General features: G+C 37.6%; 1 protein-coding gene across 1 annotated transcript; it reads left to right on the top strand.

The window, feature by feature from the left end:
• The first annotated feature begins 5,172 nt into the window (after positions 1-5,172).
• On the top strand, positions 5,173-6,237 carry LOC114711683 (L10-interacting MYB domain-containing protein-like). Its single transcript, XM_028896100.1, has 3 exons — positions 5,173-5,490; positions 5,577-5,919; positions 5,999-6,237. Exons 1-3 carry the CDS (start codon positions 5,173-5,175, stop codon positions 6,235-6,237), a joined length of 900 nt encoding a protein of 299 aa, XP_028751933.1.
• The last annotated feature ends 11,179 nt before the right edge of the window (positions 6,238-17,416 follow it).

The raw sequence follows: 17,416 nt of genomic DNA, 5'->3' as shown, positions 1-17,416 counted from the left end.
CAATAGAAGCATGACTAGCCAAGAACAAAGCTAAGGTTTAATATCCCTGAGCTTAACAGAGAAGGGCAAGTAGAGAGAAGAGAACCTCATAAGTCCTCTCCCTATAACTTCCAGAATTAGTTGCATCAGGATAAGAGGCTCTTTTTTAGTAATAAGATGTCTGGTTGGCACGCTATAGACACAGTAACCAATAAGAGCTTGTACTCCTTACATTGGAATGTCAGGTATTATGCATGTCAGAGTATGCTCATATGGGAAAGAGAAGTTGCATAAGTTGTAACATCTAGACTTTTAGTCCTAGAAGTTCCAGAAATAGCCTAAATTGAATAGGTTACCAGACCCCTGTGAGCAGAAGTCCCAAAGACGAGAAAGGAAGCTAAAGCAGTTTCAGGGACTAAACTGCAAAGTAAAAGTTTTCAGGGGTACAAGTATAATTAAGGTTAGAGGCTCCAGTAAAGTCTCGAAGGCCCAAAAAGAGAAAATAGGCTAGATACAGGCCAATGGGTAAGTTAGAAACCTTAAAGAGATGGTTCTATGAGGTTAGGCTTAAGTAGGGGTAAAACCGTAAATTCAAAAAGTTATGACCAGCAAGGGCAAAAATGGAAGAGTGTACAGAAAATTCCAAGAAAATCCCAGAAAATGGGAAATAATATTCTAAGACTCTTCTATGAAGAGAAAAGATGAAAATACCCCTGAGGCAGCTTAAATGGAATTTATGAGGTTGTGACCGGTAAAAAGTATACCGTTTGAGGTAATTATTTGAAATAGCAAGAGACCTCAAAAATGTATACAAAAATGAGGTTAAATGGTTGAAAGGTTGTACTAATTTATAAAATTAGTCCCGCAACCAAAAGGCCAGTAGAGTGGCTTTAAGAAATTAAAGAGCCGGTTTTGCCGATAAAAGGGTATTTTAGTAAATGAATTTTATGCAAGGCTTAAAGGAAGTGTTATGGGCTAAGAAAATTCATAGATACTCTCTAGAATTAAAGAGAATTTATGGATCTGACAGAAAATAATTACAGAGGCCAGAGCACTGTAATTATAGAAAAGAAGTTAAACCCGGAGTAAAAGTGCACCGATAAAGTATTAATCAGAGTCTTGCACTTTACTTGGGTCACAAGTCGCCACTTGTCAAGCCTTTAATGGATGGTAATTAAAGCTGTCCAATTGTCAAGCTACCATTGGAGAGGATCTTGACTTTGAAATTTAATTACATTATGATTTAAGTTAATTAAGAGAGATGATTAAGATTAAGTAGGCTAATGACACTTGGCATAACATTAATGATGGTTGATGGGATATTTTGTACACATTAATGAGCTTCTTCTCCCCCTAATTGCTGATGGAATTTCGTCCAAGTGAGAGGAAGAGGGAAAAGAGAGGGTTTTGAAGGAGAACCAAGAAAAAGCTATCAACTTTGGTCATCAATCAAGGACTCAAGGTGAGATCTTGGTTCTAGATGTGTTCTTGTCTTGCTTTCCTTCTCTTTTAAGGTTGAAAAATCTGTCTTCTCTCCCTTTTGATGGCTGGTCAAAATGGTTGATGAGTGGGGAAGGGAGTTTGGTTGTTAGATCTTGCTAGAACACCTCAGAGTATGGTAGATCCAAGTGGATCTATGTGAAAATTGGAAGAATTACGTGCTGATTTGATGGCTTTTTCGAATTAGTTACTGTTTATATCTGGTTCTGAAATTTGGCATGCTTAAAGTACACTCTGTGAGCTTTAAATCCATGGGTAGAACACTTCATTTGGATATGTGTACGATTTATGGTGATTTTTCAAATTTAGGGTTTGAAATCTGGAAACAGTGTTAAGCTTTTGGAAGGGTGTCGAGTTCCGTACAATTTTGGTACTGTTCGGCGTAGAATTGGTTCCTGAAAATATTTTTCCTTTAAATTTAACTTAATAATATTTCAGTGAGACTTGGAAGCACTCAATTTGGATTTTTATAGATTTAATTATGAATTTTCAAAGTTGAGCAAAAATTCTGGAGATTCTGCGTGAACAGTACCGCGAACCAAAATTTCCAGATTTGATATTCTTGAATCTAAAGCCATCTAAAATGGTCCTAATTGATAGGAAATAGATCATAAGGATGTAAAATGATAAGATTTATATTAGAAAAGTTAGAAAGAAAACCCTAAGACTAAGAGAAAGGGTTGAGGTTCAAGAAAGCTAGTCTTGAACTTTATGTAATCTAATGGTCCTAATGGATTGTGTCATCATTATGGTTATGTTTAGGACCTTTGGAACATCCAAGAGGATGTTTAGTGATGTTGACCAAATGCCCACATGGTTGGAAAGTCAAGGGAGTCAAAGGAAAAGTAAGAGGAAAGCTTAAGGTGCAAGGTAGTGAACTTACCCTTTATGTGCTTGACATGGTATGCTTATGTGTTGGTTTGTATTTGTTGTTTGAATGATGTTGTGACATGATGATTGTTGCTGGAAATGCTGTTTTTAATATGTTCCCATGGCCATGCATTTTTATACCAAGCATAAAGCATGATGGCATGTCACTAGTTAACTTAAGTTTATGAAAAACTACATACCATACACTAGCATCCATCTTGTGCATGTATGTAGTAATGTTTGCTACTGAGATTCCCCTGAATCTCACCCCCTCCCTAACCAACCATTTAGGTCAAATCAATGATGGGCACTAAGGGCATGAGAAGCAAGGAGAAGAAGTGGAGAATTATTAATGCTAATGATTGATATTATTATTCAATGTATAATTCTCCTATGTTGTAAGTTATGTTATGAATGCCATCAATTCAATGTATGTGCTTAGGATGTTTATGGCATGAATGAAAGTATATGAGCATGAATGGGAAAAAGTAAGCCCATGTTAGGTATGCCAAAGAAATAAAAAGAATTAAAGTAAAGAGATATTAAGGGATAAAACGTAGGTCCTGAAGCAGTTAATTTCAAGCTTTAGTTCGACCAATCATATGAATGAGTTAAGCTACAGAATTTGGTACACTTATAATGCATATCCCAAGCTTTAAAATGAGTGGTAAATCACATCATTTGGATGTGTATACAACGAGATATGAATTTTCGAAGTTAAGGCGCAGAATCTGGAAAGTCTAGATTTTACCAAATGAATAGTAATTTTAATCCAATAAACTGTACGTTTTAAGTGAGGATGAGTTCAGTTGAATATTTTTCCCTTAAAGAGCATTGAAAGATATTTTTGTAGAATTTTGGAACACCTACATACGATTTTTCTAGAATTAGTTATGATTTTTCAAAGTTGGACCTGTAATCTGAAAACTGGACAGTGAACAGTAATTTTTCGAAAATTAACGTCCAAATTGAAATTTTTAAGCTTAAGACCATCCAAAGTGGTCTGGAATGGTTCTAAATGAATGCTAAAGTATTATATAAGTAAGGTGTGACATAAGTCCTCTTGTTGTACTATTTTAAAGTAGTTAGAGACGGTAAGAGCAGATAGAGGAGTAAGAGAGCTCCTAAGGCAGATTGGCTTAGGCACCTAAAGAAGCAGATAGGTGGCCTGGAGAATTGAATGAGGCTTAAGAGAATGATATTGGCTGTTGGAAAAGTCTTGGGGAATAATCAGTCAAGTTACCAACTAAGTGCCTGTTTGGATTCACTTAAATTGAGCTTAAAGTCAGCTTAAATTTTAAAATAAGCTGGGTTGCAACAGGGACCTGTTTGGATTCACTTTTTTCCAATTGGGCTTATGTGCCAAAAGCCTGATTCTACGCCCAATTGCCATAAGCTAGAGGAAGGAGCTTATGCTTAACCTAGAAGAGCTTTTGGCGGAAAAAAAAAAACGAGAGAAGCTGTTTGCCCGTTCCTACACATCAGAACTCAGGTCCTTTTTTCCTCTCCCATTTTCCTTTTCCTCTCACAGCTCGTTCCTTTCTCACCGAGGAGTCACACGCCATCTCTGTAGCTGGTCGCCCCGCTGAAGGTCCCTCTCTGGTCGCCGTGAGCTGTGGCGTTGTCATCGTCGTGCGCTTCGAGTCGTGGGTGTGAGGTGTCCGTGGTCGGCTGGAGGTGCTTCTTCCTTGCAAGTCCGAGCTGGTCCCTCCGTCTGTAACCGAGGTCGCCGCCGTCTGCCTGTGGTTTCGAGCTGTTCGTGGATCTTGTCTTGCGAGTCTGATACACGGTGGGATCTATCTCTAGCTGCCTTCGATTCGGTTGATCTGTTACAGGTTGGTGAGTAAAATTTTTTCTTTCTTTTCTGGTTTGATTCTTGCTTGGATTTGCTGTCGCCGGTGGAAGTCAAGAGTTCTCCGTCGCCGGTGTTCGATTTATTATTTTTTCGGTCTGGTTTGTTGCGGTGCTCTGTCTCTGGCCGGTAGTTATTTTTATTTTCATGGTATTTTCATGGTCTCCAGCCTCTGTTCGCTGGTGGTTCTTGTGGTCCTCTGTTCCTGCTGGCTGGTGGATAATTTTATTGTTTGCCTTCTGGTTTTTCGACGGCTTGCTGGTGGTTTTAGGTGAATTAACGGGAGCAGAACGTAGAGCTTGTATACGTGATGAATCATTCTTTTTTTTTTTGGTGAAAACGTGATGATCATTCTGGATATTGTATAAGTGCGTATGAGCTTGTGTATATGTGTATATCAGAGTGTTACACTGATCATTCGGTTGCAATGGTCCTGGAATTTTGAAAGAAAAATGTACAAAAAAAAAAAATTTTTTATGTGAAATAGATTGAAGTGTATATCAGAGTGTTACACTGATCATTCAGTGGTTTTATGTGAAATAGACTGAAGAAAGTAATTTGATAACAATTTTTTAGTCCTTATAATGCTGGTTTTTAATAATGTAATTAACTACTGAATTGTCTTCCCTAATTAAATTTCTATTAAATAAGTCATTATTAATTAAGTTTCTGTTAAAATATGGCAGTTCTAATTGAAAGATGAACAATTTTTTTTCAAACAATAAGAAAAACAATTGATTAATTGAGTTTTTGAATAAGAAAGCAAAACAGTTTTTGCAATTATAATGTGTTAATTAATATTTGACGACTTCATAATAATAATTGGAGTTTTGATAACAAATGCATTTACAATAATATTAAGAAAATAGTATATATGTTTGTTTGGTGATTACATAATGTGGCTTTCATTATTATATATTTAGGGTTTTGGTTGATCCAGTTAGTTTTGTTTCCATCAAAAGGATAAAGAAATGGACAATGATAAGGGAAAAGCGACATGGGATCCTTACACGACAAAGATTCTAATCGATGTTTGTGCCGAGCAAATAGTGCACAAGGAACGACAAGGAACATCATTTACAAGGCCTGGTTGGGGAAAAATTGAAAAGAACTTTCAAGAAAGGAGCGGGAGAATGTATGATAGAAGGCAATTGAAGAATAGATTTGATATATTGCGAAAAGATTGGAAATTGTGGGATAAACTGATGTCTGGAGAGACTGGGATTGGTTATGATGTAGCCACAAATAGGATTTTGGCCTCCGATGAGTGGTGGCAACGAAAATTACTGGTAATTATTTCCGTTGGTTGAGTTTTAATTTTGAATATCCGTTACGACTTTGTTTGATTTTGCCTAATTATGTTAATGTAATGTAGGTTGACCCTAATTTCAAGAAATTTAGATATCAGGGGTTGATGTTTGCATCAGAGCTGCAGAAAATATTCAAAGATGTTGTGGCTTCGGGAGAGTATATGTATGCACCATCAGCCTCACAGCCCCAGTCGACACCTGTGACACAGGCTGGTACAGAAGAGGAGGAGGATGTTTATAGAGTTGGCCTGGACCAACAGGAAGGGTCAGGGGACAGTGAAGATGAAAATTTTGGAGTTGACCCAACAGCCAATGCAGGATTCACCGATGACTTTGCCGGTTGCAACTTAAACACCCCTGCGAGTACTGGACCAAGTGGCTCAGGAAGCTATGGAAAGAGGAAGAGGGGTGAGACGTCTGATGTAAAGAAGAAGAAAAAAGTTGCCGCGTCTACTCAAAATTTCTGATAGTCTTAGTGTTATAGCAGCTGCTTCTGACAAGCGAGCAGCAGCACTGGTTGAAGATCCCCAAGTAGTTGACAAGGTTTTAGCACACCTGACTACCGTTGAGGAGCTTAATGATGACAATCAACTATATTATGCATGTGCCAAGATGCTTACGCGGTTGAGGTGGGCTAGGCGAGCCTATTTGGGGTTTATGCATGATAGAAGGAAGTTGTTGGCGTGGTTAATACCGGCAGCACAAGATCCAGACACATGGAAGTAGGCACCTCTAGAATAGGATTTAGTTTAGGATGTTAACTTGAAATGTTTGCTGTTTGAACCTGAACTGATGTGACTTGTTGTAGGAACTTTAGTAATGACTATGTAATATATTTATGCTAATTTCTAATTGTCATCTATGTGTTTGGTTTTTCTGTTTGCAGTGTGAAAATTATTTACATGGGGTTTAGTGTAGTCCTTATAATGCTTACACTTTGTTGTTATTATAGTTACAGGGTTAACTCCAGAAATGGCTAATTAGAATGATGATTCACAGTGGAATGAAGATACTTTGAGGGATTGGAATGATGATTCACCGTGGAATGAAGATACTTTGAGGGATTGGAATGATGATTCACAGTGGAATGAAGATGACCATTCAAGACGGTTATCCATGATTAATGAGGAATTAACACAATATGAAGCAGTAGGTGCATTGGTTGGTCATTACTGTGAAATGTATATGTTTAAACAACCCTGTAGAACTAGTGAGCAAACAGGAAATTTATGGGTACAAGACATTATGAATGGGCATGATGATCGATGTCCTGAAATGTTTAGAGTGGATAAACATGTTTTCCACCTCTTATGTACTAAATTGGAGGAACATGGTTTGCGAAAGTCTAGGTACATAGGAATTGAAGAAGTGGTCGCGATGTTTTTAAATACGATTGCACATGGACAATGTAATAGGATGATCCAGGAACGATTTCAACGTTCAGGGGAAACTGTAAGTAGGCACTTTCACAATGTACTACAAGCTTGCCTTAGCCTATCAAGTGAACTTATTCGACCTGTAGATCCTACATTTCGTGGAACTCATAGAAAAATTGAGAATGATCCACGTTATTATCCATTTTTTAAGGACGCAATCGGAGCAATTGATGGTACTCACATACCGTGTGTTGTCCCCGCTGCAAAACGAGATAGATTTATTGGCAGAAAGGGAAATCCATCACAAAATGTCATGGCTGTATGTGATTGGGATATGTGTTTCACTTTTGTCTTGGCAGGATGGGAGGGATCTGCACATGATGCTCGTATATTTGACAGCGCTATTACAAATTCATCTCTAAATTTCCCTCATCCACCTCCAGGTATATGTTTATATGTTCCAATCATGCACGTTTTTAATTATTTTATATTTTCATTCATTTCATAACGTCTGAAATTGTTTCATGAATCTTTAGGGAAATATTACTTGGTTGATGCGGGATATCCAACACCAAATGGATATCTAGGTCCATACAGATCTGAGCGCTACCACCTTCCGGACTTCCGACGACAAGTAGGATTCCGAAATAGTAACGAAGCCTTCAATTATTATCATTCCAGTTTAAGGTGCACAATAGAAAGAACATTCGGTGTCTGGAAGAATAGATTTCAAATCCTACGAAATATGCGCAGTTACGACTTCCAAACACAAGTGTACTTGGTTTGTGCAACAATGGCCATTCATAACCTTATAAGGAGACATTCAAGCTCTGACTTCTATTTTCAACAAGCTGAAGATGGTAATGTAATTGGCGAACATGATCAGACTGAAGCTAGTCAACCATCACCTTCAAATGTCAATTCACAGTCTTCATCTCATATGAATCGCGTCCGTGATGCAATCAGAGACCAAATTATCCATAGCTTATCAATTAATTAATTATGTAATATTATTATTTCATTTCACTTTGTCGCAATACTACTAATTGGAGTTCAAAACAGTTTTATCCGTTCAAATTATGTTTTGCTTTTATTTGCCTAATATTTTTTATGATTTCTCTAAATTTTTCAATTTTAATTCACTCTAAATTTCACCTCTTCATTATATTATCTCAATTCTTTTTTTTTCATGTTTCACTTTATATTTCAAATATTTTTTGATTTTTTTAAAATTTTATAATTTAATCCACTCATTAAATTTTATTTCTTCATATTATTTTATTTTAATTTTATTGTATTGTCTTAAATCAATTTCTCATCATGTTTCATTATTTATTAAAACTCATGCCCATTTTGGTAATTTTTCAGCCAAAATTACTTTTACTCAACTATAATCCAAACAAGCTTTTTCCAATCTCATTTTTGTAAACTAGCTTGTCTAAACTCCAATCTAAACACAATTCAGCTTATCCAATTTAACTTTTACCAACTTCACTTTTTCATAAGCTACTTTTTCTATAAGCTACTTTTCCAATCGCTGATCCAAACGGACCCTAAGTGGAGGTGACTTATTTTATTACTTAACCCTATGGTCAGAGTCTCCCAAAGATCTTAATATGGCTCAGATAGATGATAGTATTCCAGGGTCATCATGGATCCTGAAGAGGCTCACGGTAGAGCGCAGTAGCTCCTAAGGTCACAGTGAACCGAGCCTAAGGGAAGTAGCTGAGCCATAAGAGTAAGAGTATAGTATCTCTTTGGGAAGATGAAAACCAGGGATGAGTTTAAGATACAGAAACCTCCTTCAGTGGTAAATCAGTACAGAGAGAGTACCCATGGCTTTCTTTCAGATAACCTTATTATTGATTAGGCTAAGCTCAGTTTTCTTCCGATTAAAAGAGGAAAGCCAAAGTTAGAAAATTTAGAGCTATAAGACCTGAACAAGAGGTATTCAGGCTAGCTCCAAATAGAGGAAGAACCCCTTGTGATATAGTGACAGACTGAGTATCGACAGGTAAATCCCTAAGAAGGGGTTAGAGTAGGGAATGTAAGCTAGAAAGACCCGACTAAAGGTAGAACAAGAAGGGTCTAAGACAATAAAGTACTAGGGTTCGAGCCTATCAGTATCAATGCCTTAGATTCCTATTAGCACTGTTTAGCTAAGTGTGTGATTCTCAAAACCTATTCCAGACCTTGGAGGTTAAATCAAAATATTTATCCAAGGATTGCACTATAGGGTGCAACCTCGGGTCGTTTCACTTAAACTGAGCCTTAATGAAATGGACCTAAGCTAACTTAATGTCATGCAATGCAAACTTGAACATAAACAGGGGGTTTTGGTTTTTCAAAATCATTAAGTGAATTGAACTGAATGATCAACAAAATATTTTTGGATTTTAGGGAAATAAGTAATGAATGATGATAAACAGATAACCAAACAATAATGAAGATCCTCTTGAAAGTGTGCTCAGGCTGTCATAGATCAAAATCAATTGATATGGGAGTAGAAATCACTAAGTTTCAAAATGATAAACCTTAAAGTACTCTTTAAGTCCAGAATCTTAATCAATGAACTCTATTTCTCAAGATCCTGTGAAGTGCTCTGAGTGTGTGTAGAAAGATTGATTAATGTAACAAGTCAAATACAGTCAAAATCAACTCAATACCAAGACACAACCGTGTAAGAGTAGAGAGAATCAAAAGATCACAACTGACATGCATGATACTTCATATATTTAAGTTCAAAAGTTCTACAATAACCAATCCAGTGCACAAATAAATATCCAAAACTGATTACTACTATAATCAGGTAGTTTAGCTACAAATTACAAATCCTAAACCTAGAAATTAATAAATTCATAGCTAAACTAGGATTAATCTACTCCACTTCTTAGCTCATAGAACTCTGGCCATTGCTACACTTTCAAGAGGAATGAAAATGCCTAGCCACACATAGAAATCTGAAGCATCTCAACTGGGAATGAATATGAGCTTCCCATGGTAGAGGTTTGATAGTGGAAAATAGATGAAATTAGGGTTCGATGAGAGAAAGTTGAGAGAGAACAGAGATGGAGGCTGTTGTCCAAGTGAATGATGTCACTTGCACAAAAATAGAGTTTTTAAACCGGTAATGAGGTGTACTGGGTCGGTTTGTGTAAGTGGGTAGGTAAAATTTCTGAAAATGGTTTGGGTCTGGGTTGTTGATTTGAGGGTTTTGTCGTGGTAAAGGTATGGTTTCCCCGCACGAACCATGGCCGAGAGCTCTTTTGCTTACTGATGTGTCTTCGCCGTTGGCCGCGGCGAACCTTCCCGGAGGAATCTTTAGGCAGAAAATCCTCGCTTCGCCATGACGAAACATGAGTTGGCCGCGATGAAACCTGGCAGAGGCGTTGTTGTGTCTTGTGTGTTGCACTTCCTTAGTCTTCACTCTTGGCTCTCCTTCTTGAGTGTCCTGAAATAAAAAGCAATAGTTTGAGGTATCGATTGTCTTAAAAATCAATTGAATGCAATTAATGAATAAATATGACAACTTTACCCTCAAACAACACTAACTTAAAGCAAAGACTCTCAATCTTAATTAAGCTTAAGTATCATTAAAATGAGCCAAAAAATGTAACAAAAACTTGGAAAATGCCATTAAGTAATATAAAGAATTTGAGTTCAATCAAATTCCCCCACACTTAGACCTTTGTACTCCTGGACAAAGCTCAAAAATAATTCAAAAAGATACCAGTACGATGAGAAATACTAACATGCTTAGAGATGAGAGTAGAAAATTTAGTAAGAAATCCCTACGGAGATTGACAACAGTAAAACAATGATATGCTAAGAAAGTAAACACTATGGGTATTTAATCCAAAAGATTGAGCAAAAGAGATTTATCTCAAGGGTATGTGTTTAGCTCTCAACCCACTTGTCTTGGGGTTATTTCACTCTAAATCTGTTCAGTCCAATCTCTACCACAAGCTTGTGATAATTCTACCTTTCCACTACAAGAACCGCATATTGCAAATCAAGAGGACTTTAGGGTTAGTAAATGTTAGTGAAGTTCAAGTGAAATGGATGGAATAAAAGAGAAAGAGGAATTGAGTACAAGCATAACAATTATTCTATCCACGAAACAAACATAAACGTTCCTGAAGAAAGGAGTTAAAATTTTTTTTTAACATACCAACTCCCTTTTCTTTTCATTTCTCTCTCTTTCTTTTTTTCTTTTTTTATTTATTTTATTTCTTTTTTTGGCTTTTCTCACACTTTTTGTTAACATAAAACCAAGGCCAAAATATAATAAAATATTTACAATTTATTTGTATGCATGTACTCAAAGTGAAGGTCCAAAGGGGTTGGCAATGGTAAAGTGTTTGGGCTTGTGTTTGGGTAATAAGGGTTTGGAATCGAATGCCTCTGTCATGTTCACAAGATGTTGATTCATCAAGCTTCGATTAAGAATTAAAACAAGTTCTAGAGAAATATGACACTAAACATATTCACACAATTTAACAAATTTAGGCCAAATATCCTTCCAACAAGGCTAGTATCTCGATTAATCAATCTCAAGGTTTAAAAATGCGTAATTCTATTTTCAAAGCGTACCCTCATTTACTCTTTGTCAAAAACAGTGGAGAATGACTAGTCTAAGTTTAACTATCATTTAAAAACATAGATAGTTTTCTAAAAGCACAAGTATAATTTGAATTTTCCAACAATTTTAAAAAATGCAAGAGTGTTAAGAATTTAAACCAGGGGAATTTTTGAAGGCTGAAAATGAAATTATAAAGCATTTAGGGTTTTTTTTTGGGCCTTTGCCATTGCGAAACCATAAGTTGGCCGTGGCGAGGTATGGTTGAGAAGTGAAAATGGATGAGAAAAAGGCACTTCGCTGCGGCGAAGGTTAGAGTTTGCCGCGGCGAAAGTTAGCACACAGACAGAATGCAATGTAATTTTCAAACTTCCCTAGAAATTAACTTCAATAACTTCAAAAATACACACAATTGATCAGTTCTAAAGCACTTAAGGAGTCAAAATGGATGCATAATGAAGCATTTGCTGAAGTCAAAATTGGAGATCCCTCCCTCACACTTAAACATAACATTGTCCTCAATGCTTAAAGTAGTACATGCAAACCAATCAACTAGTGAACCGGAAGTTGTGAATTCTAATTTTAAATTAAAGCACAACATATCAAATTCACAAAGAGGAGGGAGAAGAGTGACAGGTTGTAGGCAAAACAAAAAGGATAAGTGAAAATAGAGTAAGGGATCAAAGCAATTGTAAAGATAACAACAAAATAAGAAGGCCATCAGTAGCCAAACAGTTAAACTAACATTCAATCCAACCAGGAAAATACAAAGTAACAAAAACACTAAAAGGCTTAAAAAGTATCCAACAACACCGACTCAAAACAAAAATAAAAACAAGAAACAAAGCAAACAAAGAAAGAACTACTATTGCATCCCAGCGTCATCTACCCCAGACCCAGATGGTCCTATACCAGAAGTGCCCTCTCCAGATGTCCCGGCTCTGCTCTAAGGGTTATCCTCCTCAAGGGATAGGAGAAAGTTCAACCGATTAGCAATCAAAGTATCCACATGACGGCGATAACACCGGTCTCGATCATAAAAAGCATCGCGGTCCTTCTGCCTCTTCATCTCTCGAAGGAGTGTGACACATAAATAGTAGACATGCTCTGCTAGCTCATTAATATCATCAGCTAGGGTGTCTAAGGTGATAGGTTCAAGGGCTTCCTGATCTTCCTGGCCTTCTTGGGGTAGTGCATCAGCTACAGGGATTGCTCCAACATCATAAACAGGTTGGATGGGGGAGGTGGGCCAATGACAAGCTGTTTAAGGTGGTCATATCAAAATAAGGGGGCTGGCTCGAAGTAGCTGTCATTGTTATACCCAGGGACATTAGCAACACAGAAAAGGTCAATGACTAAGTAGGGAAAATGATGCTATTAGTGAGTTTGGGGGTGTTGATGGCATCACAGAGAGCTGAGTAAATGGTGTCAGCTACATCAAATGATCAATCATAAGAAGGTAGATGTATAGGGCTTAGTGCTTAGGGACGTTGGCTAAGTGGGTGGTGAGTACTAAGTTGTTACAGACGAAGTACAGCCAAGGACGAGCCTCAGGTCGGAATTCAAACCGCTTAAGATATTGTTCTGTAGTGCGGGGGGCGACACCAAGTGGCACCTTCATGACACAGGGTTTGGATAACATCGTCAAAAGGATAGTTATCTCTATATTTAGAATAACTTGAATGGCGACAAGGTGGAAGGCGGTAATAGTAGCAAATGTTTTCAGCAGTAAAAGAACAGTGGACACAGACATTGCAAAAATCAATGATCATAGCACCATGAAATCAGGCATAGGTATAGAGATGGCAAACCAAAGCGTCATTGCCCATGGAACGCTCCTGGACCAAACCGGTCAATTGGGATGCTCGGAGTTAGCAGACAAAAGGGTTATCTAGGGGGTCTAAGGGAAAAGGTCGCTCTTTAAGAAGAGGTCTCTAATCAATCTTTTAATACAACTCCTCAAAAGTATACTCATCACCAGAATTAGATTCAGACACAGGTGCAGGGTTCTTAGTACAAGGCATTCTCTGAACATAACACACAAAACACACTAAACAATCACCAAACAGACAGCAACTAAAACTACCCCAGGAAAACCAAAATTAGCAACCTAGGCAATAACAAATGGATATGTAATGATTCAGAGGTTTTCAATTTACTAAAAACTTTCACAATTGAGTAAAGGAATCACAGAAAAATAAAATGCACCATGAATCATTAGATAACCTAAGGGCTATGTAACTGAAAACTGAAACTAAAATATCCCAACTCAATCAACAAATTAAAAGAACTACGAAGAGAAACAACAAAAACCATAAACACAATAGAAAATAGAAGAAAGAAAGAATAAAAAGGTAGAGAAGAAGAAGAAAACTTACAAAAGAGAGGAAGGCTCTTGCGTAGAGATGGGAAAACAATCAAAATAGAGGAGTGACAATGGTTGAACAGAGCAGGCTAAAGAAAGCAGTGGGAGAGGAAAGAGGAAAGAGGAAGGAGAAGAATGAAAATTCGAGAGTGTGGAGAGGGGAAAAGTGGGGGGCTAACGGTTTCAGGAAAATCTGTAACTGAAGGGGATGTTTGGAGAGGTGAAGGGTTGAGGGGGAAGTGAAAAGACGAAAATAGAGTGGAATAAATGGAATTGGTTGGCAGTTAGGGAGGGTAAATTCACACTGAAAAATAGTGTTTTAGAGGAAACAGACTGCGCAAAACTCAGGGTTTTGTCATGGTGAAAGGTAACGTTCGCCACAGCGAAAGTGTCCCGAGAAGCTGAGAGAGGAAGGAAAGGGGCCTCGTCGTAGTGAAATCATAAGTTCACCATGGTAAAAGTGTCCCGAGACCAACACACAGAAACTGGGTGAGTTTCACCATGGCAAAAGCTAGAGTTTACCACGATGAAAGTATACCGAGAGCAACACATATAAGCAAGACATCTTTGCCACAGTAAAAGATAAAGTTCACCGCTGTGAAAGTTGCCAGAAACATCAGAGTTAAGCAGAAAAACACAGCAGGAAAAGAAGAAAGGCACGCAAATAAAAGAGGCAGTTGGATACTTCAGAAACTTTCAAGTGCACAATATGAGATCAAAAGGTGCTCAATAAGATCATGATAAGGCAAAACAACACACAAAATAGAGTAGCAAACTTTCTCCTTCAATTAAAAATAGATAATTTATCAATTTGCCACACAATAACAATTAAGCACACAAGGAGGAAGAGTAGAGATCAAAATAAGAAGGGAATCTTATTGAATAGAAAATTTACTAACTACACTAAAACTATACTACTGAGATGGTTTCTCCCTAACACTCAATCAGCACACCAATGCACGAAATATATCACGAGCAATAATATGACAAAAGTAAGTAAATGAGTAAAGGAGAGAAACGACCTAGGAGTTAAGGAGGCTTTTTGATTCTCATGGTAGAGCTTCAATAGATGGCCATTAACTTTGAATCTAGTTCCAGTCTCCTCATGTAAAAGCTCAACCATGCCAAAGCTGTGCACTCTTGTGACCGTGTAGGGCCCATCCCATCAAGTGTTGAATTTTCCTTGCTTGAAAGTGAACCGGGCCTTATACAACAGTACTCGTTTGCTTTCTTTGAAGTCCTTCCGCAGGATTCCCCGGTCATGCATGAACTTTGTTTTCTCCTTGTAGAGTTTGGAGTTTTCATAAGCTTCAAGTCTAAGCTCCTCCAACTCTTACAGTTTCAACTTCCTCTCCATTCCAGAAAACTCTATATTCATGTTGCATTGCTTGACTGCCTAATAGGCCTTGTGCTCGAGCTCCATTGGTAAATGGAAAGTTTCCCAAAGACCAAACGGTAAGGGGACATGCCAATGGGTGATTTGTATGTAGTCTGGTAAGCCCACAGTGCTTCTTCCAAGTATAAACTCTAGTCTTTCTTGGAATGCTTCACTATCTTTTCTAGTATATGCTTCACCTCTCTATTTGAAATTTCACCTTGACTATTGGTTTAGGGGTTATAGGCATTGGAGACTTTGTAAGTAACACCAAATTTTGCAAATAAATTATCAACGATCCTATTACAGAAATGTGTACCCCTGTCACTCACTACAACCTTAGGGATCCCATACCTACAGAAAATGTTTGATTTAAGAAATTTTGAAACAGCTTGGGCATCATCTTTCCTCGAAGGTATCACTTCTATCCACTTGGACACATAATCTACAGCTAATAAAATATATACAAAACCAAAGGATGGAGAAAAGGGTCCCATGAAATCAATACCCCAAACATCAAAGATTTTGCAAAACAATAAAGGCTGTTAAGGCATCTTATGACTTTTTCCTAACCCTCCAAAATGTTGACATTTATCACAGGACCGATAAAATGTAAAAGAGTCTTTAAAAAGGGTTGGGCAATAAAATCTAGAATCTAAGATTTTCCTAGATGTTCTCCTTGCACTAAAATGACCCCCATAAACCATAGAATGGCAAGCTGAAATGATGGGCTTGAAGTCTTCACTCAACATGCACTTCCTGATAACTTGATCACTACACATTCTCCACAGATGTGGTGCATCTCATAGGTAGTGTTTGGACTTGCTTAGAAGCTTCTGTACATGAATCTAGACATAAAAGGAGGGGTGAGTCCAGTCATAAGATAATTAACAATATCAGCATACCAAGGCTCTTTTACAACCACAACATATAAAGCAGAATCTGGAAAAGAATCACAAGTGAGTTTAGAAGAGTCTACTCCTCTTGTGTCCTCTAGTAGCCTACTTAGGTGATCAGCTACTTGATTCACTACCCCGGCTCGATCTTTTATCTCAATATTGAACTCTTATAGAAGCAAAGCCTACTTTATCAATCTTGGCTTGGATTGTGGCTTCTTGAGTAGATAGCGGACAGCCGCATGATCTGTAAACACAACCACTCAAGAATTAATTAGATATTGCCTAAGCTTATCTGAGGCAAAAACAATAGCAAACATCTCATTCTTAGTGGTAGTATAGTTGACTTGAGCTGGGTTAGGTGTTTTAGAAGCATAACCTATAACTTTGGATTGCTTCTCCTCCTTTTGACCAAGCATGGCACATGATAGTTCAAAGTGTAAATCCCACGTAGGTGTGGTTAAAATTGGAGGTGAAACAAGCATAGATTTAAGAGTATTAAAGGCATGTCTACAATTATCATCAAAGTTAAATTCCATGTCTTTTTTCAACAAAGTAGAAAGGGGTATGGCAACTTTACTAAAATCTTTAATAAATCGCCGGTAAAACCCTGCATGCCCTAAGAAGGATCTCAAATCTTTAAGATAGGTGGGGTAAGGAAGTGAGGAAATGACTTCAATCTTAGCCTTATCAACCTCAATCCCTTTTTGGGAGATAAGGTGGCCTAAAACGATCCCACTACTACCATAAAATGACATTTCTCAAAATTTAAGACTAACTTCTTATCTATGCACCTCTCAAGAGCTTGCTTTAGGCTATTCAGGCACTAATAAAGACTCTCCCCATAGACTGTGAAGTCATCCACGAAGACTTCCATGTTTTCCTCAAGAAGATCACTGAAAATCACCATCATGCACCTTTAAAAGATGCCTGGAGCATTACATAACCCAAATGGCATCCTACGATAAGTGAAAGTACCAAAAGGGCATGTAAATGTGGTTTTGTCCTGATCCTCGGGGGTATAGGAACTTTAAAATAACCTGAAAAGCTATCTAAAAGTAATAGTGTGACTTGCCAGCAACCCTCTCTAACATTTGATCTATGAAAGGGATAAGGAAGTGATCTTTTCATGTGGCATCATTAAGTTTTCTATAGTCTATACACACACGCCATAAATTTTGCACCCTTGTAGGGAAAAGCTTATCCCGTTCATTCTTAACCACTGTTACCCTAATCTTTTTGGATACTACGTGTATCGGACTGACCCATTCGCTATTAGAAATGGGATAGATAATCCCTACGCTCAAAAGCTTA

This window comes from Neltuma alba, unplaced genomic scaffold, assembly GCF_004799145.2.
Source record: "Neltuma alba isolate B1F8T4 unplaced genomic scaffold, ASM479914v2 tig00011304_pilon, whole genome shotgun sequence".
In the NCBI taxonomy this organism is placed as follows: Eukaryota; Viridiplantae; Streptophyta; class Magnoliopsida; order Fabales; family Fabaceae; genus Neltuma; species Neltuma alba.
The sequence above is the reverse complement of the archived record's forward strand: the minus strand, read 5'-3'. Positions and strand labels throughout refer to the sequence as shown.